We start from the raw sequence: 24,060 nt of genomic DNA, 5'->3' as shown, positions 1-24,060 counted from the left end.
TTATGCTTCGGTAGGATTCAAACTTATGATGTAGCTATTAATTTTGTCCACCAATTGCAAGGTAGGTGCCAGAATAGCACGATCCTTAGCTTGAAAATCACAGTTTGTTCCTTCCCACATCTTCGGATAAGTTGCCTTACAAATAGCAACTATAGGATCATCCCACTCATTTATGAGGATGTCATCCGAAATTTCAACTTTATCAACTCCATCTAGAGATTTTCCACATCTCCCATCTCCAATGCTTAATATCCAATCTGCAAATTCCTTTATTTCAACAGACCTTGCATTTTTGCCTCCGACTTGTAGACGTATGTTTTTAGTTGGCATCAACAACTTGCAACTATCCCAAATGTAAGACGAATTTATTGTGGCATATACAATGTCTTGTCTACTACCTTTTGGTATAACCGGTAGTATCTACCTAAAGTCACCCCCAAAGACAATTGTCTTCCCTCCAAATAGTTTATCGATACTGTTTACATTAGTAAACCTTAATATGTCTCGCATTGTCCTATCAAGTGCTTCAATGCAATGTTTGTGAACCATAGGGGCTTCATCCCAAATAATGAGTTTAGTTTTAACCAACAAATCTGCAAGTGGACTCCCTTGTTTTATGTTGCATGTTGAAAACTCATTCGGATTAAGGGGGATTGCAAACCGTGAGTGGGCTGTCCTGCCACCGGGTAGTAGAAGAGAAGCAATTCCACTTGATGCAACTGTTAAAACAATCTTCCCTTCTGATCTCAACCCAGATGCCAATGTCTTCCAAACGAATATTTTTCCTGTACCACTGTAACCATATAAGAAGAAAACTCCACCTTTCTTTTTTGTTACAACATCCATTACTTGATCATACACATATTTATGCTCATTTGTCAGTTGATCCAAGAGACTGTTATGCTCTTCTGCTAATGTACGTCTGTCATAACGAAGCTCGTCGCATATTAGGCTATTAACTCCCTTAGTCATCAAAGCATTGGAAGTTAATTCGACATCCGATACTTGCATAGATGGGAAGTCCACAAGACTCTTATTGTAACTTTTCAATTTGTTCTCAATGTCAATGAGAGTAAATTCCTTTAACTCTTCTTCTGTTAAATGTAGATCTACAAAGAATAATGAAACTCAAAAGTAAGTGACAACAGGATTGAAGCAAATGTGTTTGTTACTTACATGATATTATAAAAATAATAAAAAGTGAATTATAAATTTTTTTATTATAAAAAGGTTATTATTTTATTATATTTCTCTAAAAACTTTAAAATAATTAAGTCAAGAGCCATAAATAATTGTAAATTTATTCAGACGTGTAAAAATTTTCATTCATTAACTTGACATCATTATTATAAATTAAAAATTTAAAATTATTAAATTAATTTTGCTTTAATTTATCATTTTCAAAATTTAAATCTTATGTTTCTTAATCTTCAAGAATTTTTAGTTTATCATTTTAAATGAATATAAACTAAGGTATTTTAAAAAAAAGTGTTAAATTTAAATTTAAAAGCCTAATTAACTTTTTTGGCTTGAGCTAATAATGATCAAGTGTAGTATTTTTGGTTGGAAAAGTTAATTTTAAAAATCTATATAAATGTAGTCAATATAGCCTTGTTCTGGTGTTAGTAAGTTTACTGGTCAAGGTATAATTCATTTCTAACAAATGGTGGAATAGTTGGTTGGTTTTTCTTTCTTTTTTTTTTATTAGATGAGGTATATAACAGGAGAAAATGATACTATAATCGCCACCTTAAGTCATTGCACATACTCAGTTGCTTACCTAAGAATTCCAGACATCGTTATGTATCATGAATTAGTAGTGTCACAAAGTAGCTTTGCAGTTTTGTTTTAACTTTAGGAGCCAATAAATGTGATGTATCATTTTATATATATAAAAAAAATTGGTAATTTTTTTTGGCATGTGCTAAATTCTTTAAATTTTTTATGTTAGTGAAATAAGAATAAAAATTAAATTCTAAATTTTTTAGATATAAAAAAATTAATATTATATTATAAATGGTTTCTATTAAAAATTTAAACTAATTAAATAAAGAGATATAAATAATTGTATATTCATTAAAAAAAACTATTTTTTTTCATTCATTAACTTAACCTAATTATTATATTTAAAATTGAAATGATCAAATTAATTTTAATTTAATTCAATTAATGCTACAAAGGTACTCTAATTTAGTTTGTAGTTTACCCTACATGAAATTATACTTACTTGGGTTATCCAGTAATCTTCTTTACCTGTGAAGAATGTCATCGAATAACAAAGACCATGTATTCTCCCATACATGTTCAGGCCTTGCCATTGACTTAGAGAACAACAATGTTGCAAACAACTTCCTCAAATAATCTCTCGACCCCCAATTACTTGCTTCCTTAATTGCATCAATATATTTTTTATCGTCATCCAAAAGTCCTCTTGCATAACATGCATCCCTGAATGTCGGGTATAAAACTCTATCAACTGTTCGTATCTCCTCATATGAAGTTGGTCCCCTACCAAAGTTTAGTAATAGTCTTAAATAGAATATTTCCCCTGAACCTGGTGGAACAAAGAAAATCCTACCAATTACTGAGTGTGATTTTCGTAGAGCCCAAACTCTTTCAGTAGCCTTCCATACAAACTTTGTTGGCAATTCAGCATATTTCAAAGTTCTTGCCTCTGCGTATTCTTTATTTGCATCAAACCAATCCAAAAACATTGACTCCTTCACCGACGCTTCTTTAGCCACCTCCGCTAGGTTATCATCATATTCAAATATGACATTTTGCTCGTCTGGCAAATGAAAACCAAGTTCAACAACAGACGGATCCCTGTAGTGGACATTATATCCAAAACTTCTCCATGCTGCTTCGCATGGAGATATGTACCTACAGTCATAGTACATGCTTACTTCATCAATATCATCAGCTTCTGCATCTCCACTGGCACTTCTATAGAAAGATGTTGTCACACGATCATTCCCTTTATTGACGTACTTGAATAAATACTTTATTGATCTTGATTGATTACACCATTCAACATTAATGTGTGCCCCTACCGTAGAAATAAAAACCGGTTATGTGCGACCACATATCAGTTGTCAAGATCAACCCCACCTTTAGTAATCACTTTCCCATCTTCTCTACGTCTATAAACTGGATAACCATCTTCATCGACTGTGGTGGCATCAATAAATCTTTTGGGAAATGTCATATGCATTTTCCATTTTTCATGCAGGGTGAGACCCTTGACAAACCCCAATTTGACGGTTTGTCTTGTATTGAATTTAGAGTATTTTGATAACCTTTTGTCACATTTAGCCTATAAATTAGCATGGTTTTGTTATCTCTCCCGTATTTGTGCCTAAGTGTAAAAACATGCTTTTTAAGCCTTATTTTGATGGATTCTAGTTCCTCTTTGATTCCATAAGATGCCTTGATGTGTTTGCTAGTAATTCCAGGATTGAAATAGGCTAGGCATGGATCAAAGAAAGCAAGGAAGGAAGCATGCAAGTGGAGAGAAGCACAAAAAGCCAAAGAATTGATTTTGGCCAAGCACGCGTACGCGCACAAGGCGCTCGCGCGCACATTGCGACACAGGACAAGGACGCGCACGCGTACCGTGCGCGCACGCGTCGTAGTCCGCACGTGATTCTTTTATTACAACACGTGCTTGGCGATTTTGGAAGGTTTCAGCAACCAACTTTGGCGCCAAAATGCATATAAGAGCCAAGGATTGAAGGGGATTGACACACATTCACATCCATAGATTAATTCTAGATCATTAGATAGATAGTTTTAGTTAGAGTTAGTTTCTAGAGAGAGAAGCTCTCACTTCTCTCTAGAATTAGGATTAGGATTAGGTTTAGTTCTTAGATTGAGATTTAGGTTCATCTTCTTCTATTTCCATCTTCTCAATTCCTTGTTGTTACATTCATTCTTCTTCCATTCTTTTATTGCAATTTCCTTTATGTTGTTCTTGTATTTTGTTATAGATCTAGTATTGTTTCTTTTACCCTCTTTCAATTCAATAAAAGTAATTCATAATAATGTGTTTCTTTTGATTGTTGTTGTTAATTCCTTTCAATAATTGTTGTTAGATTTCATTCTTGTTGTTGATTTACTATGTTTTCCTTTTATGCCTTCCAAGTGTTTGATGAAATGCTTGGTTGGATTTTAGTGTAGGTTTTGTTCCTCTTGGCCTAGGTAGAGTGATTAGTGACTCTTGAGTTATCTAACTCCTTTGTTGATTGATAATTGGAGAGATTGCTAATTGATTTGAACGCCTCTAAAGCTAGTCATTCCTTTAGGAGTTGATTAGGACTTGAGGAATCAAATTGATTCATCCACTTGACTTTCCTCCATGGTTTGAGGTTAACTAAGTGGGAGCAATGAACAATTCTCATCACAATTGAGAGAGGTAATTAGGATAGGATTTCTAGTTCTCACATCTTGCCAAGAGCTTTGTTAGTTGCTAGTTTATTTCCTTTGCCATTTATAATTCTTGTCTATAATTTCAAAAACCCCAAAATAACTCACAACCAATAACAAGACACTTTATTGTAAATCCTAGGAAGAACGACCCGAGGTTTAAATACTTCGGTTTATAGATTTTAGGGGTTTGTACTTGTGACAAACAAATTTTTGTATGAAAGGATTAGCGATTGGTTTAGAGACTATACTTTACAACGAGATTTTATTTGAGAAATTCTAAACCATCAAAAATCCAATCGTCAAAATGGCGCCGTTGCCGGGGATTTGCAATGGTGTTATGTTATTGGTTATTGTACATATGTGAATATTGTGAATAGGTTTATCTTTTGTTTGTTTCTTAATTTTCGTTAGTTTTATTTTGTTCTCTCACTATGAATTCTCACTTTGGCTTTGAGTTTGGTTCTAATTATGTTGTAGGAAATGTGCACCTCAATGATGACACTCATTATGGATGGAACCAACAAAGATGGGAGGAGCCTCAAGGAATTGATCACTCTTATTGGCAACAACCTCCGGATACTTATAGGTATAATTTCCATCCTAATGCATGCCAATTTAATGGCTATGATGATTCTTTTTGTGACACTCAACAACCACCATCATATGCCTATGAATATCATCCTCAACATGAACCTCAACCATTCTCACAAGCCTTTCATTACCAAACACCGCCCTATGATCCATACCCATCGTATAACCAACCATCCATACCATATTTTTATGACCATTATGAGCAAGAACCCTTAGAACCACCACAACCCTATCAAGATCACTACCAAGAACCACCTCAATACACACAATCTCCACAACCTTACCAAGAAGAACCACCTTCCTATTATGAACCCTCTCTCCAAAATGATGAACCTTCCTACCCACCACAAGCCCCAATAGACGATTCTCTCACTTTGTTACTTCAAGGACAAGAGGCCATGAAGCAGGATACACTTGAGTTTGTGACCAACTTGACCAAGGTAGTGTCTACTTTAGCCTACCAATGCTTGAATACTCAAGGTACTTCCGTGACCACTTGTGAAAAGTCAAAAGAAGAGCAAAGCATGAAGGAGAAATTGGAAAATTCAGTGGAAAAGGAGGAGTCAAATTTTGTGTTGGAACAATTGGAGGAGCCTATGATCACTGAAGAAAAGGAAGAGGTGGTTGAAGATTTAGGAGATGTTGAAAGTCCATGGGAATGTAGCATCATGAAGAACTCTTCCAAGAAGCTTGATATTGATGTCGAAGAGGGTGCGCAACCTCCAAGGCATATCATCGTTGGAAACTTGGAAGAGGCTTATCAAGAGATGGATTCAATCATGGATGAATTTCTCTCTATAGTGGAATCCTCTCCCATTGGACATGAAGTTGAAACTATAAAAGAGTGTGCACAACCTCCCAAAGAAAACGAAAACGGCATGGTGTACATTGAAATTGAAGAATATGAAGAGATTGATCAAGAGATGAACTCATTCATCAATGCATTTCTATCCAAAATTGAATCGCCCCTCATTAGACAAGATGAAGTTCTTGAAGATAACACCAAGCCACGTAACAAAGACGATGAGGTTGAAATCGAAGAAAATTATGAAGAGGTGGAAACAACTAAAGAAGAGCACAAGGAAGTGAACCTTGCATTGTCTAAGTGTGGGGAAGCCTCTCGTCCCAAATTGCCATCCAATACAACATTTAGGTGGGTAAAATCTCTATCCCTAAGCTTTAGTTTCTCACTTGAATATGGTTTGATTGAAAATGATGGTCAACTTAGAACTCTTTGTGGGATTAAAAGTAAGAATGAGTTGTGTAGTGGTTGGAAAGTAGGTGTTAAGCTTATCAAGGTCAAGGCCTCAAGGTACAGGGATGATGTTGGGACAAGGATCACTTTGTATGGATCTAGAAGGAAGCATTGGTGGAATAAAGAGAATTCTATGTGTCAATCACCTTTATGCCAACCGCTCATCCGAAAAAATCATGAAACTCAACTAACGGATGGGTGTGAAGACAAGACATGGGATCCCGGTTCGCTATGTGAAGACCAAATATGGGGACTCGTATTTTGGGTAGAACTCTGCCCAAACTTAATAAAAATGGTTGGAAATTCTGTCAACCAATTGAGAAGCAAAGATCCTTGGAGATTCAAGGATGAGTACAAGCATAAGCCACCATGACAAGGATCTTCTCAAAATGTCCAACTTAAGGACTTAAACTAAAAGTGCTAGGTGGGAGACACCCCACCATGGTAAACTCTTTCCACTCTTTTAAATTTACTTAATAAGTGATTTGAGTTACCATTGTAGGTAGATGTTTCATACAAATTTGTTTGTACAACTTAATTGTTAGCTTAGTCACATGCATGTTGTGTTTAGCAGTAGATGAATAATATCAAAAATTGTATTTTTGTGAATTGTATGATGGTTGAGTGAATAAGAGTTGTGAACACTGAGGGGAGCACCCAGCAATTTGTTTTCTGAAAAAAAAAAGAAGAAGGGAGTGGACGCGCGCGCACCATGTACGCGCACGCGTCCCTGTGTGGATGCACCATGAGCCACACTCCCGAGAGTTGGGCCTCCCTTGGGCAAACACTATGCCTTGAGCCCAACATGATCCACGCGGACGCGCACTCGCCGCGCCCGCGCCGATTTGCTGCTGCAACGATTGAGCCAATCCACAGAGAGTTGAGCCAGTTCTGGGCCAACCTCAAGCCCCTGGCCCAACTTGCTTCGCGCGGACGCGCACTAGTCGCGTGCGCGCCATCTTGTTCTAAATCATCAACTTACGCGGACGCGCGCTTGCCGCGCGCGCGTCCTTGCGTGCTGCCACCAAACTAAGCCATGGACCCGAGAGTTGGGCGTGCCTCAAGCCCATTCTAAGCCTCAGGCCCAATCCTATGCTCGCGTGCGCGCACTGTACGCGCACGCACCTATGCCTATTCTGCCATCCCACGCTAGAGCGCACTGCACGCTCACGCGTGGATCTCCATTCCTCTCGATGCGCGCGGACGCGTACATGCCGCGTGCGCGCCGATCTGATAGCGCGACTCCCAGGCCATTCTTCAGAGAGTTAGGCCTGAGTTGGGCCAACTCTAAGCCCCTAGCCCAACTCCATGCACGCAAGCGCGCACTGGACGCGCACGCGTCCCTTCCCATTTTGCTCAACACACGCTTAAGCGCGCTGTACGCGCACGCGTAGATCCTAAGTTTTCTCAATGGACGCGGACGCGCAAGATGCGCGCGCGCGCCGATTCAAAAATAGGGATAACCCTAATGCGCGACACACGCTGCGCAGTCGTGCACATCCCCCCAACCCCCCATTTCACCTTCTTCTTCCTCCTCTTAACCCCCATAACCACCACCTCCTCATTCTTCCGACCACCACCACACGGCCGCGCACCCTCTCCCACCGTCACCTCACTCGTCCTCGTTCTCTCTCTCTCTCCTCCACTCACTCTCTTTCTCTCTCCCTTCCGGCTCTCAACCTTACCTTTGTCCGCGGCCACCGCCGCCGCCGTCCACCGCAGCCGCCACTGCTCACCGCCTCACTCTATCTCTCATTCATTCACCTCGTCTTCTCTCATCCACTCCCTCTCTCCTCTTTCTCTTGGCCGAACCTCCATCACCGCAGCCACTCATCTTTCCGGCCACCGTCAACGGCGGCGCAGCTCCTGGCCCAACCTACCCCCCAATTTCCTTTCCATTCCTAGTCCCCTTCTGCTCCCAGGTTCCTGCTCCAATCCTGTATTTTTTCTGCTTTTCCTTTTATTGTTCATTTCTGTTAAGTAGTCTAATTACGTGTTAGTTAGTTTGAATTCAAATTTTGTATGCTAGGTTAGATAGATATACTTGCTGTTAGGTAGCTAGGGCTGGATAGAGGATTCTAGGCCTGATAAGTGCTCCGTATGTGCTTACTTGCTGTCTGTTTATTTGGAAGTTGTATGCTGATTTTGAACTATTTTTATGCATTTCCTGTTGCATAAATACTATACCACTGCTACTGTGCCTAATTGGTGTTGTTTTTTGTGCTAATTGTGCTCTTTTGTTATTCGGGAACGTCCAATTTTAAGCCGGAATGCTGCCCGATTTTCAAGGAAATTAGTTTCATTTTAAGTCTTTCATTCAATTTTGGGCAAATTTCCGTTTCTTTTTGACTTCCCGGATTTGCATCATTCACTGTGAACATGAACCACAACTTTTCTTTTCATTGCGCATAAATATCATCATATCACTAACCTACTTTTCTAACTTACTAATCTCTTTAACCATTTAACTCCCACTCACCTTTAACCATCTTTAACAATTCTTTCAATTATATGATGATATTATTGCCTTTTGAACATGAGTTGTTGACTTTAATGAAGCTTGCATTTTTCTTGGTTTACTTGTTCACTTTTGCATAATCATTACAACATCATGATTGTTCTTTGTTCATTGTATCCTGAACATGCCTTCTTTGTTACATGCTAAATGTTTTATATATTCTATCATATTTTTCAGGATGTCGGACAAAGGCAAAGCCATAGCCACTGCTTCTAAGAAGAGAAAACACTCTACCCCCTCCATTCCGTCCATCTACAAGCATTATGCCAAGAATCCGTTAAGTGAGGAAGAAAAGGAAAATCAGCAGTTGCCTTCTACCAATCCAGAAAAATTCCCCAACCTCTACTGTGAGCTTCGGTTTTCTAGATATCGGACAATTAAGCTGAATACTGAGAAAAAGTTGCTCCTACCTAATGATGTGAGACGATCCATTACCGGTCGGATCCTTGACTTAGGTATTGACTTTGTCGACCGAGAGTTGGGTGATATCAATATATCGTGGGTGAAGGAATTCTACTGCAACTTCTTTCGTCCGACATTGGATTCGGTTCAGGTGCGGGGTAGGGAGATCATGATCACTGAGACCGCCATTGGAGAGGCATTACAGTGTCGGCATATTCCGGATGACATGTGTGCCCATCAGCAGGCTGAGATAGCCATCCATACCATGACTTTTGACTATGAGGCGCTTAGGCGCGTGATTGGGATACCAGATGCTACATGGGTTATGGATGCGGGCAACACCAAACCCAAGGGGATGTTGTTTACCCATTTGACTAGGGAGGCTAGGACTTGGCAGATGATCTTCGCCCACTACGTCCTGCCTACCACCCACTTTTCTGAGATCCCCATGGAGATGCTCCTGCTGATTGGTTGCGTTATGGAGGGGAAGGATGTCTCCTTCCCTAGACTTATTAGACAGTGCATGTGGCGGGCGCATATTCGTGGCCTACTCCCATTTCCTACCTTGGTCACGAGTATGGCGGCCCTAGCTGAGGTCCCATGGTTGGACGATGATGTGCGACCACCACCCCCTGATGCAGATGACAGGGAGGTTACTATCCCCTGGGGTGGTTGGGTGCACGAGAGGCCACCTGCTAGACGCCGCTTTCGGGCTAGAGCTGTCATTGGGACACCTTCACCATCAGCCCCTACAGCTGCCCCATCATCCTCTACAGCCGCAGCTCCTTCATCATCTACGGATCCTCCAGCAGCACCTGAGCCTACCTATCTCCTGGTCCAGCGTCTTTTCCGATTCTTAGAGCGCGAGAGACGCCATGTCAGACGCCGATTAGATCGGATGGACCAGGCCCTTATTTCTTTGGGTGTTGAGCTACCTCTGCTTCCCGACTCTCCGGCCTCCGATGAGCAGGATCATCAGGAGGAGGATGCGGAGGCACCGGTTCAGCAGGATGCCCCTGACACTACAGAGCCACCACAGACTCAGGAGGAGCCGGTCCCACAGCCACAGTCAGAGCCAGAGCCTATCGTTGTACCTCCCACTGATCCTCCGGTTTAGCATCGAGGACGATGCTTGGTTTTAAGTGTGGGGAGGGCACCGGTAGCATTATTTGGGAACCGGTGAACTTTTCAGCCTAGTTATCTTATTTTGCACATTTTGTATATATTTTGATGCATTTCTAGTTTGCTTTGGATACTTTTATTGCTTATTTTGGATTTTAGATATTTTTGGTGCTTTTGGATATTTTTGGATGTTTTAGATGATAGATTTCATACTTTTAGTTGGATTTTTCTTTATACATTTTTGTTTAGCTTTATTTTTAGTTTGTAGTTGTGATTAGAAATCGTACTTTGGATTGCAAATATTTAGTCACCCTTTTTGCATAACATATTGGTTTTAAGTGAAAAAAGGAAAGGGTGAACTAAGAAAAATTTTTGGATTTTTTCAATCACAACAATGCTTAGTCAAACATTGAAATTTTCCAAGGAGTTTGAATATAGGGCATTAACCCAATTGATTGAAAGAAAAATTTTTGGTGAGACTTGCTTGAATTTCATACCTTGTGAAGCATGTATTGAATTGAGAACACAAGCTTGTGAGACTTGAGCCTATTGATGTGGTTACATTTTACAACCACTTATTTTCCATTCTTGTGTGAAAATGTTCTCTTTCTATGATTATGATCCTTGATTTGCTTGATTCTATATATCCATTTACTTCTTGTATTTATACATTTATATGATTGAGGCCATTATTTCATTAGCCACTTACCCAAATAGCCAACCTTTTACCCTCCATTGTTAGCCAATTTTGAGCCTATGCTTAACCAATTTATTCTTATTTTAGCACATTACAAGCCCAAGGCGGAAAAACCAATGAAAAGTCCTTGTTTGGATCTTTGATTGGCCTAGGCTAGTGAGAGTGTTTTATTATTCAAAGCTGGCGAGGCTTGGGAACATTGGATAGGAAAAAAGGGGTAGTACACTTTCATGTTTAGGAATTGGGTACATATTCATGTATTGATTAAATGTAAAGACCTTATGCATTGATGTTCTTGTATGTAGTTTGAAAGAAGAAAAAAAGAAAAAAAAGTATATAAAGAAAAAAATGAATGAAAAAGAAAAAAAAAAGAAAAAAATATGATGATGAAAAAGAAAAAAATATATATAATAAAGAGGGGACAAAATGCCCCAAAGTGAAGTTAATAAAAAAAAAGGAATCAATGCATAGGTGTTATGAATCAAATAAGAATGCATGAGTATGTAAGAAAAAGTGAAGAATGGGTAGTTAGGATAGCTTGCATTTGTATAGGTCATTATATAGGTTAGGAGGGAAAGTCTATGCTAATCAAAGATTCAAATCCTAGTCCACTTAACCATAAATGATCCTACCTTGACCCTAACCCCATTACAACCTAAATGAAAGACCTCATGATGAATGTATGCATGCATTAAATAAGTGTTGATTGTTAGAAGAAAATCAAATTTAGGAAAACATGATTAGAAGAGAATTGAGCGGATTGACCCTTAAACACTTGAGTGAATAGAGCGGACACACATCCGGTGAGGGCTCAAAAGTTCAATCACATGTATTCACCCATATTATCTATATTCTTGCAAGTTTGAACTCTTTTTGATAATTCAATACAATTGTGGTTTGGACTTAATTCCTATTGCCTAGCTCTTGTGCTTACACATGCTCTCTTGGGAATTGATTTTTTTGAACTAAGCATTTTCATTTGTTTAGATAGTTGCATTTAGATAGGATTCACATAGTTTAGTTGCATTCAAATAAATGTCATAACCCTTTAGTTTTTGAGTGCTTTGGGCCACAGAGTGCTTTGGGCCACAGCCAAGACTCATACACTAGCTATGTTCAAGAATCATTATACTTAACTAGGAGAATCAATAACACTATCTGAGTTCTGAGTTCCTAAAGATGCTAATCATTCTGAACTTCAAAGGATAGAGTGAGATGCCAAAACTGTTCGGAAGCAAAAAGCTACTGGTCCCGCTCATCTAATTGGAACTATGTTTCTTTGATATTTTGGAGTCTATAGTATATTCTCTTCTTTTTATTCTATTTTGATTTTCAGTTGCTTGGGGAGAAGCAACAATTTAAGTTTGGTGTTGTGATGAGCGGATAATTTATACGCTTTTTGGCATTGTTTTTAGTATGTTTTTAGTATGATTTAGTTAGTTTTTAGTATATTTTTATTAGTTTTTAGTTAAAATTCACTTTTATGGACTTTACTATGGGTTTGTGTGTTTTTCTGTGATTTCAGGTATTTTCTGGCTGAAATTGAGGGATCTGAGCAAAAATCTGATTTAGAGGCTGAAAAGGACTGCAGATGCTGTTGGGTTCTGACCTCCCTGCACTCGAAGTGGATTTTCTGGAGCTACAGAAGCCCAATTGGTGCGATCCCAACGGCATTGGAAAGTAGACATCCTGGGCTTTCCAGCAATGTATAATAGTCCATACTTTGCCCGAGATTTGATGGCCCAAACCGGCGTTGCAAATCAGCCTCAGAACTCCCAGCGTTTAACGCTGGAACTGGCATAAAAATTGGAGTTAAACGCCCAAACTGGCATGAAAGCTGGAGTTTAACTCCAGAAAAGGTCTCTACACATGAAAGCTTCAATGCTCAGCCCAAGCACACACCAAGTGGGCCCGGAAGTGGATTTTTCTGTCATTTACTCATTTCTGTAAACCTTAGGTTACTAGTTCACTATTAATAGGATCTTTTGACATTGTAACTGTACCTCATGACACTTTACACGTTTCTTTGTGTACCTTCCACGGCATGAGTCTCTAAACCCCATGGTTGGGGGTGAGGAGCTCTGCTGTGTCTTGATGGATTAATGCAATTACTACTGTTTCTCATTCAATCATGCTTGCTTCCATTCTAAGATATTACTTGTTCTTAAACCGGATGAATGTGATGATCCGTGACACTCATCATCATTCTCAACTATGAACGTGTGCCTGACAACCACCTCCGTTCTACCTTAGATTGAGTAGATATCTCTTGGATTCTTTAACCGGAATCTTCGTGGTATAAGCTAGAACTGATGGCGGCATTCAAGAGAATCCGGAAGGTCTAAACCTTGTCTGTGGTATTCTGAGTAGGATTCAATGATTGAATGACTGTGACGAGCTTCAAACTCCTGAAGGCGGGGCGTTAGTGACAGACGCAAAAGAATCACTGGATTCTATTCCGGCCTGATTGAGAACCGACAGATGGATAGCCGTGCCGTGACAGGGTGCGTTGAACATTTCCACTGAGAGGATGGGAGGTAGCCATTGACAACGGTGAAACCCTACATACAGCTTGCCATGGAAGGAGCCTTGCGTGCTTGAAGAAGAAGACAGTAGGAAAGCAGAGATTCAGAAGATGGAGCAGCTCCAAAACCTCAACCTATTCTCCATTACTGCTGAACAAGTACTTATTTCATGTTCTTTTGCTTTTCACAATCAATCCTGATAATTTCTGATATCCTGACTAAGATTTACAAGATAACCATAGCTTGCTTCAAGCCAACAATCTCCGTGGGATCGACCCTTACTCACGTAAGGTATTACTTGGACGACCCAGTGCACTTGCTGGTTAGTTGTGCGGGGTTGCAAAAGTGTGATTGCAATTTCGTGCGCCAAAAACTTGGTGCGCGAAATTGTGATCACTACACAACTTTGCACAACTAACCAGCAAGTGCACTGGGTCGTCCAAGTAATAAACCTTACGCGAGTAAGGGTCGATCCCACGGAGATTGTTGGTATGAAGCAAGCTATGGTCACCTTGTAAATCTTAGTCAGGCAGACTCAAATGGGTATAGATGATGAATAAAACATAAAGATAAAGATAGAGATACTTATGTATATCATTGGTGAGAGCTTCAGATAAGCGTATGAAGATGATGTCCCTTCCGTCTCTCTGCTTTCCTACTGTCTTCATCCAATCCTTCTTACTCCTTTCCATGGCAAGCTTATGCAAGGGTTTCACCGTTGTCAGTGGCTACCTCCCATCCTCTCATTGGAAATGTTCAACGCACCCTGTCACGGCACGGCTATCCATCTGTCGGTTCTCAATCAGGCCAGAATAGAATCCAGTGATTCTTTTGCGTCTGTCACTAACGCCCCGCCCTCAGGAGTTTGAAGCACGTCACAGTCATTCAATCATTGAATCCTACTCAGAATACCACAGACAAGGTTAGACCTTCCGGATTCTCTTGAATGCCGCCATCAGTTCTTGCCTATACCACGAAGACTCTGATCTCACGGAATGGCTGGCTCGTTTGTCAGGCGAGCGCTCGGTTGTCAGGCGATCAACCATGCATCGTGTATCAGGAATCCAAGAGATAAACACTAGAGCCTCGTTTGCTTGTAGAACAAGAGTGGTTGTCAGTCACTTTGTTCATGAGTGAGAATGATGATGAGCGTCACATAATCATCACATTCATCAAGTTCTTGAGTGCGAATGAATATCTTAGAATAAGAACAAGCGAAATTGAATAGAAGAACAATAGTAATTGCATTAATACTCGAGGTACAGCAGAGCTCCACACCTTAATCTATGGTGTGTAGAAACTCCACCGTTGAAAATACATAAGAACAAGGTCTAGGCATGGCCGTGAGGCCAGCCTCCCAAAGTGATCAAAAGATCTAAAGAACAAAAGATTCCAAAGATCAGAAGATTAAAATACAATAGTAAAAGGTCCTATATATAGAGAACTAGTAGCCTAGGGTGTACAGAGATGAGTAAATGACATAAAAATCTACTTCCGGGCCCACTTGGTGTGTGCTTGGGCTGAGCATTGAAGCATTTTCGTGTAGAGACTCTTCTTGGAGTTAAACGCCAGCTTTTATGCCAGTTTGGGCGTTTAACTCCCATTTAGGTGCCAGTTCCGGCGTTTAACGCTGGGAATTCTGAGGGTGACTTTGAACGCCGGTTTGGGCCATCAAATCTTGGGCAAAGTATGGACTATCATATATTTCTGGAAAGCCCAGGATGTCTACTTTCCAACGCCGTTGAGAGCGCGCCAATTGGGCTTCTGTAGCTCCAAAAAATTCACTTCGAGTGCAGAAAAGTCAGAATCCAACAGCATCTGCAGTCCTTTTCAGTCTCTGGATCAGATTTTTGCTCAGGTCCCTCAATTTCAGCCAGAAAATACCTGAAATTACAGAAAAACACAAAAACTCATAGTAAAGTCCAGAAAAGTGAATTTTAACTAAAAACTAATAAAAATATACTAAAAACTAACTAGATCATGCTAAAAACATACTAAAAACAATGCCAAAAAGCGTACAAATTATCCGCTCATCACAACACCAAACTTAAATTGTTGCTTGTCCTCAAGCAACTGAAAATCAAATAAGATAAAAAGAAGAGAATATGCAATGAATTCCAAAAACATCTATGAAGATCAGTATCAATTAGATGAGCGGGACTTTTAGCTTTTTGCCTCTGAATAGTTTTGGCATCTCACTCTATCCTTTGAAATTCAGAATGATTGGCTTCTTTAGGAACTCAGAATTCAGATAGTGTTATTGATTCTCCTAGTTAAATATGATGATTCTTGAACACAGCTACTTATTGAGTCTTGGCCGTGGCCCAAAGCACTCTGTCTTCCAATATTACCACCGGATACATACATGCCACAGACACACAATTGGGTGAACCTTTTCAGATTGTGACTCAGCTTTGCTAGAGTCCCCAATTAGAGGTGTCCAGGGTTCTTAAGCACACTCTTTTTGCCTTGGATCACAACTTTATTTCTTCTTTTTCTTTCTTTTTCGTTTTCTCCCTTTTTTTTCGTTTTTTCGTTTTTTTTTGTATTCACTGCTTTTTCTTGCTTCAAGAATCATTTTTATGATTTTTTAGATCCTCAGTAACATGTCTCCTTTTTCATCATTCTTTCAAGAGCCAACATTCATGAACCACAAATTCAAAAGACATATGCACTGTTTAAGCATACATTCAGAAAACAAAAGTGTTGCCACCACATCAAAATAATTAAACTGTTATAAAATTCAAAATTCATGCAATTCTTCTCTTTTTCAATTAAGAACATTGTTTATTTAAGAAAGGTGATGGATTCATAGGACATTCATAACTTTAAAGCATAGACACTAATGATCATAAGACACAAACATGGATAAACATAAAGCATAATTTTCGAAAAACAGAAAAATAAAGAACAAGGAGATTAAAGAACGGGTCCACCTTAGTGATGGCGGCTTGTTCTTCCTCTTGAAGGTCTTATGGAGTGCTTGAGCTCCTCAATGTCTCTTCCTTGTCTTTGTTGCTCCTCTCTCATGATTCTTTGATCTTCTCTAATTTCATGGAGGAGGATGGAATGTTCTTGGTGCTCCACTCTTAGTTATCCCATGTTGGAACTCAATTCTCCTAGGGAGGTGTTAATTTGCTCCCAATAGTCTTGTGGAGGAAAGTGCATCCCTTGAGGCATCTCAGGGATCTCATGATGAGAGGGGTCTCTTGTTTGCTCCATCATTTTCTTAGTGATGGGCTTGTCCTCATCAATGAGGATGTCTCCTTCTATGTCCACTCCAACTGAATAACAGAGGTGACAAATGAGATGAGGAAAGGCTAACCTTGCCAAGGTAGAGGACTTGTCCGCCACCTTATAGAGTTCTTGAGCTATAACCTCATGAACTTCCACTTCTTCTCCAATCATGATGCTATGAATCATGATGACCCGGTCTAGAGTCACTTCGGACCGGTTGCTAGTGGGAATGATTGAGCGTTGGATAAACTCCAACCATCCTCTAGCCATGGGCTTGAGGTCATGCCTTCTCAATTGAACCGGCTTCCCTCTTGAATCTCTCTTCCATTGGGCGCCCTCTTCACAAATGTCAGTGAGGACTTGGTCCAACCTTTGATCAAAGTTGACCCTTCTAGTGTAAGGATGTTCATCTCCTTGCATCATAGGCAAGTTGAATGCCAACCTTACATTTTCCGGACTAAAATCCAAGTATTTCCCCCGAACCATAGTAAGCCAATTCTTTGGATCCGGGTTCACACTTTGATCATGGTTCTTGGTGATCCATGCATTGGCCTAGAACTCTTGAACCATTAAGATTCCGACTTGTTGAATGGGGTTGGTAAGAACTTCCCAACCTCTTCTTCGGATCTCATGTCGGATCTCCGGATATTCACTCTTTTTGAGTGAAAAAGGGACCTTGGGGATCACCTTCTTCAAGGCCACAACTTCATAGAAGTGGTCTTGATGCACCCTTGAGATGAATCTCTCCATCTCCCATGACTCGGAGGTGGAAGCTTTTGCCTTCCCTTTCCTCTTTCTAGAGGTTTCTCCGGCCTTGGATGCCATAAATGGTTATGGAAAAACAAAAAGCAATGCTTTTACCACACCAAACTTAAAAGGTTTGCTCGTTCTCGAGCAAAAGAAGAAAGAAGAGAGTAGAAGAAGAAGAAATGAGGAAGAAGGGAATGGCTTTGTGTTCGGCCAAAGAGGGGGAGAAGTGGTGTTTAGGTTGTGTGAAAATGAAGAGGTGAAGAAGGGTTTATATAGGAGAGGAGGGGCTTATGGTTCGGCCATGTATGGGTGGGTTTGTGAGGGAATGTGGTTTGAATTTGAAGGGTGAGGTAGGTGGGGTTTTATGAAGGGTGGATGTGAGTGGTGAAGAGAAAGATGGGATTTGATAGGTGAAGGGTTTTTGGGAAAGAGGTATTGAGGTGATTGGTGAATGGGTGAAGAAGAAGAGAGAGAGTGGTGGGGTTGGTGGGGATCCTTTGGGGTCCACAGATCCTAAGGTGTCAAGGAAAAGTCATCCCTGCACCAAATGGCATGCAAAAACACGTTTTGTGCCAAATCTGGCGTTAAACGCCGGGCTGGTGCCCCTTTCTGGCGTTTAACGCCAGGTTCTTGCCCTTTTCTGGCGTTTAACGCCAGTCTGGTGCCCCTTTCTGGCGTTAAACGCCCAGAATGGTGCCAGACTGGGCGTTAAACGCCCAACTGCTAGCCTTACTGGCGTTTAAACGCCAGTAGGTTCTTCCTCCAGGGTGTGCTGTTTTTCTTCCTGTTTTTCATTCTGTTTTTGCTTTTTCAATTGATTTTGTGACTTCTTATGATCATCAACCTACAAAAAAAATAAAATAACAAAAGAAAGTAGATAAAATATAACATTGGGTTGCCTCCCAACAAGCGCTTCTTTAATGTCAGTAGCTTGACAGAGGGCTCTCATGGAGCCTCACAGATACTCAGAGCAATGTTGGAACCTCCCAACACCAAACTTAGAGTTTGAATGTGGGGGTTCAACACCAAACTTAGAGTTTGGTTGTGGCCTCCCAACACTAAACTTAGAGTTTGACTGTGGGGGCTCTGTTTGACTCTGATTTGAGAGAAGCTTTTCATGCTTCCTCTCCATGGTGACAGAGGAGTATCCTTGAGCCTTAAACACAAAGGATTCTTTATTCACTTGAATGATCAGTTCACCTCCATCAACATCAATCACAGCCTTTGCTGTGGATAGGAAGGGTCTGCCAAGGATGATAGATTCATCCATGCATTTCCCAGTCTCTAGGACTATGAAATCAGTACGGATGTAATGGTCTTCAACCTTCACCAAAACATCCTCTACAAGTCCATAAGCTTATTTTCTTGAGTTGTCTGCCATCTCTAGTGAGATTCTTGCAGCTTGTACCTCAAAGATCCCTAGCTTCTCCATTACAGAGAGAGGCATGAGGTTTACACTTGACCCTAAGTCACACAGAGCCTTCTTGAAGGTCATGGTGCCTATGGTGCAAGGTATGGAAAACTTCCCAGGATCTTGTCTCTTTTGAGGTAATTTCTGCCTAGACAAGTCATCCAGTTCTTTGGTGAGCAAAGGAGGTTCATCCTCCCAAGTCTCATTTCCAAATAACTTGTCATTTAGCTTCATGATCGCTCCAAGGTATTTAGCAACTTGCTCTTCAGTGACATACTCATCCTCTTCAGAGGAAGAATACTCATCAGAGCTCATGAAAGGCAGAAGTAAGTCCAATGGAATCTCTATGGTCTCATTTTGAGCCTCAGATTCCCATGGTTCCTCATTAGGGAACTCATTGGAGGTCAGTGCACGCCCATTGAGGTCTTCCTCAGTGGCGTTCACTTCCTCTCCCTCCTCTCCAAATTCAACCATGTTGATGGCCTTGCACTCTCCTTTTGGATTTTCTTCTGTATTGCTTGGGAGAGTACTAGGAGGGAGTTCAGTAACTTTCTTGCTCAGCTGTCCCACTTGTGCCTCCAAATTCCTAATGGAGGATCTTGTTTCAGTCATGAAATTTTGAGTGGTTTTGATTAGATCAGAGACCATGGTTGCTAAGTCAGAGGGGTTCTGCTTAGAATTCTCTGTCTGTTGCTGAGAAGATGATGGAAAAGGCTTGCCATTGCTAAACCTGTTTCTTCCACCATTATTGTAATTGAAACCTTGTTGAGGTCTCTCTTGATTCTTCCATGAGAAATTTGGGTGATTTTTCCATGAAGAATTATAGGTGTTTCCATAGGGTTCTCCTAGGTAATTCACCTCTTCCATTGAAGGGTTCTCAGGATCATAAGCTTCTTCTTCAGATGAAGCATCCTTAGTACTGTTTGGTGCATTTTGCATTCCAGACAGACTTTGAGAAATCAAATTGACTTGCTGAGTCAATATTTTGTTCTGAGCCAGAATGGCATTCAGAGTATCAATCTCAAGAACTCCTTTCTTCTGACTTGTCCCATTGTTCACAGGATTCCTTTCAGAAGTGTACATGAATTGGTTATTTGCAACCATTTCAATTAGCTCTTGAGCTTCTGTAGGCGTCTTCTTCAGATGAAGAGATCCTCCAGCAGAGCTATCCAAAGACATCTTGGATAGTTCAGAGAGACCATCATAGAAAATACCTATGATGCTCCATTCAGAAAGCATGTCAGATGGACATTTTCTGATCAATTGTTTGTATCTTTCCCAAGCTTCATAGAGGGATTCTCCTTCCTTCTGTCTGAAGGTTTGGACTTTCACTCTAAGCTTACTCAATTTTTGAGGTGGAAAGAACTTTGCCAAGAAGGCATTGACTAGCTTTTCCCATGAGTCTAGGCTTTCTTTAGGTTGGGAGTCCAACCATGTCCTAGCTCTGTCTCTTACAGCAAAAGGGAATAGCATAAGTCTGTAGACCTCAGGGTCAACCCCATTAGTCTTGACAGTGTCACAGATTTGCAAGAATTCAGCTAAGAACTGATGAGGATCTTCCAATGGAAGTCCATGGAACTTGCAATTCTGTTGCATTAGAGAAACTAATTGAGGCTTAAGCTCAAAGTTGTTTGCTCCAATGGCAGGGATAGAGATGCTTCTCCCATAGAAGTCGGGAGTAGGTGCAGTAAAGTCACCCAGCACCTTCCTTGCATTGTTGTTGTTTTCGGCTGCCATGTCTTCTTCTTCTTTGAAGATTTCTGTCAGGTCCTCTACAGAGAGTTGTGCCTTAGCTTCTCTTAGCTTTCGCTTCAAGGTCCTTTCAGGTTCAGGGTCAGCTTCAACAAGAATGCCTTTGTCTTTGTTCCTGCTCATATGAAAGAGAAGAGAACAAGAAAATATGGAATCCTCTATGTCACAGTATAGAGATTCCTTGAAGTGTCAGAGGAACAGAAAAATAGAAAGAAGAGGTAGAAGAATTCGAACTTAATTAGATAGAGTTCGAATTGTGCATTGAGAAGGAGTGGTACTCCATAAATAGAAGGATGTGGGAAGAAAGGAAGAAATTTTCGAAAATCAAGTGAAATGTTTTGAAAACATTTTTGAAAAACTTTAATTAATTTTCGAAAATCAAGAGTGGGAAAGAAATCAAGTAATTTTTGAAAAAGATTTTGAAATTAGAAATAAAAAAGATATGATTAAAAACTGTTTTGAAAAAGATGTGATTAAAAAGATATGATAAAAAATTATGCTTTTAAAAAGATATGATTGAAAAGATATGATTTGGAAATAATTTTAAAAAGATTTGATTTTAAAAATTAATGACTTGCCTAACAAAAAAAGATATGATTCAAACATTAAACCTTTCTCAACAGAAAAGGCAACATACTTGAAATGTTGAATCAAATCATTAATTGATAGCAAGTATCTTTGAAAAAGGAAAGAAATTGATTTTGAAAACATTTGATTGAAAAGATATGATTTGATTTTGAAAAACTTTGAAAACTTGAAAAAAATTGATTTTGAAAACAAAATCCTCCCCCTTGTGCCATCCTGGCGTTAAACGCCCAGAATGGTGCACATTCTGGCGTTTAACGCCCAATGCACTACCTTTTTGGGCGTTAAACGCCCAACCAGGCACCCTGGCTGGCGTTTAAACGCCAGTCTGTCCTTCTTCACTGGGCGTTTTGAACGCCCAGCTTTTTCTGTGTAATTCCTCTGCTGCATGTTCTGAATCTTCAGTTCCCTGTACTATTGACTTGAAAATAGAACCAAGATCAATTAAACAATGCAGGCAAGACACCAAACTTAAAATCAGACACTAGACCCAAACAAGAAACATAAAAATATTTTTGGTTTTTATGATTTTTATAATTTTTTTGTGCTTTTTCGAAAATTATATGAAAATAGAAAATAAAGGTTTCAGAATTCTCAATTTGGATTCCAGGAATCATTACAATGTTAGTCTAAGACTCCGGTCCAGGAATTAGACATGGCTTCACAGCCAGCCAAGCTTTCAAAGAAAGCTTCGGTCCAAAACACTAGACATGGCCAATGGCCAGCCAAGCCTTAGCAGATCATTGCTCCAATAGCAAGATTGATAGAAATCAACAAGCTCTTGTGATGATAAGTTGAAACCTCGGTCCAATAAGATTAGACATGGCTTCTCAGCCAGCCAGACTTCAACAGATCATCATGAAACACTAGAATTTATTCTCAAGAACTCTGAAGAAAAATACCTAATCTAAGCAACAAGATGAACCGTCAGTTGTCTATACTCAAAACAATCCCCGGCAACGGCGCCAAAAACTTGGTGTTGTTGCCGGATCAAAACATGGCACTGTTATTGCAGGGAATAAATGCGAAACTGTAGTTAGGACATTTAATTCCCCGGCAACGGCGCCAAAAACTTGGTGCGCGAAATTGTGATCACTACACAACTTTGCACAACTAACCAGCAAGTGCACTGGGTCGTCCAAGTAATAAACCTTACGCGAGTAAGGGTCGATCCCACGGAGATTGTTGGTATGAAGCAAGCTATGGTCACCTTGTAAATCTTAGTCAGGCAGACTCAAATGGGTATAGATGATGAATAAAACATAAAGATAAAGATAGAGATACTTATGTATATCATTGGTGAGAGCTTCAGATAAGCGTATGAAGATGCTGTCCCTTTCGTCTCTCTGCTTTCCTACTGTCTTCATCCAATCCTTCTTACTCCTTTCCATGGCAAGCTTATGCAAGGGTTTCACCGTTGTCAGTGGCTACCTCCCATCCTCTCATTGGAAATGTTCAACACACCCTGTCACGGCACGGCTATCCATCTGTCGGTTCTCAATCAGGCCGGAATAGAATCCAGTGATTCTTTTGCGTCTGTCACTAACGCCCCGCCCTCAGGAGTTTGAAGCACGTCACAGTCATTCAATCATTGAATCCTACTCAGAATACCACAGACAAGGTTAGACCTTCCGGATTCTCTTGAATGCCGCCATCAGTTCTTGCCTATACCACGAAGACTCTGATCTCACGGAATGGCTGGCTCATTTGTCAGGTGAGCGCTCGGTTGTCAGGCGATCAACCATGCATCGTGTATCAGGAATCCAAGAGATAAACACTAGAGCCTCGTTTGCTTGTAGAACAAGAGTGGTTGTCAGTCACTTTGTTCATGAGTGAGAATGATGATGAGCGTCACATAATCATCACATTCATCAAGTTCTTGAGTGCGAATGAATATCTTAGAATAAGAACAAGCGAAATTGAATAGAAGAACAATAGTAATTACATTAATACTCGAGGTACAGCAGAGCTCCACACCTTAATCTATGGTGTGTAGAAACTCCACCGTTGAAAATACATAAGAACAAGGTCTAGGCATGGCCGTGAGGCCAGCCTCCCAAAGTGATCAAAAGATCTAAAGAACAAAAGATTCCAAAGATCAGAAGATTAAAATACAATAGTAAAAGGTCCTATATATAGAGAACTAGTAGCCTAGGGTGTACAGAGATGAGTAAATGACATAAAAATCCACTTCCGGGCCCACTTGGTGTGTGCTTGGGCTGAGCATTGAAACATTTTCGTGTAGAGACTCTTCTTGGAGTTAAACGCCAGCTTTTATGCCAGTTTGGGCGTTTAACTCCCATTTAGGTGCCAGTTTCGGCGTTTAACGCAGGGAATTCTGAGGGTGACTTTGAATGCCGATTTGGGCCATCAAATCTTGGGCAAAGTATGGACTATCATATATTGCTGGAAAGCCCAGGATGTCTACTTTCCAACGCCGTTGAGAGCACGCCAATTGGGCTTCTGTAGCTCCAAAAATTCCACTTCGAGTGCAGGGAGGTCAGAATCCAACAGCATCTGCAGTCCTTTTCAGTCTCTGGATCAGATTTTTGCTCAGGTCCCTCAATTTCAGCCAGAAAATACCTGAAATCACAGAAAAACACACAAGCTCATAGTAAAGTCCAGAAAAGTGAATTTTAACTAAAAACTAATAAAAATATACTAAAAACTAACTAGATCATGCTAAAAACATACTAAAAACAATGCCAAAAAGCGTACAAATTATCCGCTCATCACATGCTAAGGCTTAAGTGTGGGGAGGTTGACAAACCCCAATTTGACGGTTTG

The 24,060-nt window shown here is 40.2% G+C and overlaps 1 protein-coding gene across 1 annotated transcript; it reads right to left on the bottom strand.

The window, feature by feature from the left end:
* On the bottom strand, window positions 1-3,214 carry LOC130965536 (uncharacterized). Its single transcript, XM_057890294.1, has 4 exons — window positions 3,112-3,214; window positions 2,381-3,049; window positions 425-1,109; window positions 1-343 (listed from the first exon to the last, which is right to left on the bottom strand). Exons 1-4 carry the CDS (start codon window positions 3,212-3,214, stop codon window positions 1-3), a joined length of 1,800 nt encoding a protein of 599 aa, XP_057746277.1.
* Between the last annotated feature and the right edge of the window lie 20,846 nt (window positions 3,215-24,060).

Source organism: Arachis stenosperma, chromosome 3 (assembly GCF_014773155.1).
Source record: "Arachis stenosperma cultivar V10309 chromosome 3, arast.V10309.gnm1.PFL2, whole genome shotgun sequence".
In the NCBI taxonomy this organism is placed as follows: Eukaryota; Viridiplantae; Streptophyta; class Magnoliopsida; order Fabales; family Fabaceae; genus Arachis; species Arachis stenosperma.
Note: the sequence above shows the minus strand (reverse complement) of the source record. Positions and strands in the feature narration are given on the sequence as shown.

What these genes read in the sequence shown, in the direction of transcription:
- LOC130965536 (XM_057890294.1), bottom strand. Translation starts at nt 3,214, where the DNA reads ATGCATATGACATTTCCCAAAAGATTTATTGATGCCACCACAGTCGAT. An exon ending in TGGGAAAGTGATTACTAAAG is followed by an intron (nt 3,050 to 3,111) that starts GTGGGGTTGATC and finishes TTTCTACGGTAG; the next exon opens with GGGCACACATTAATGTTGAA. An exon ending in TGATGCAATTAAGGAAGCAA is followed by an intron (nt 1,110 to 2,380) that starts GTAATTGGGGGT and finishes TATTCTTTGTAG; the next exon opens with ATCTACATTTAACAGAAGAA.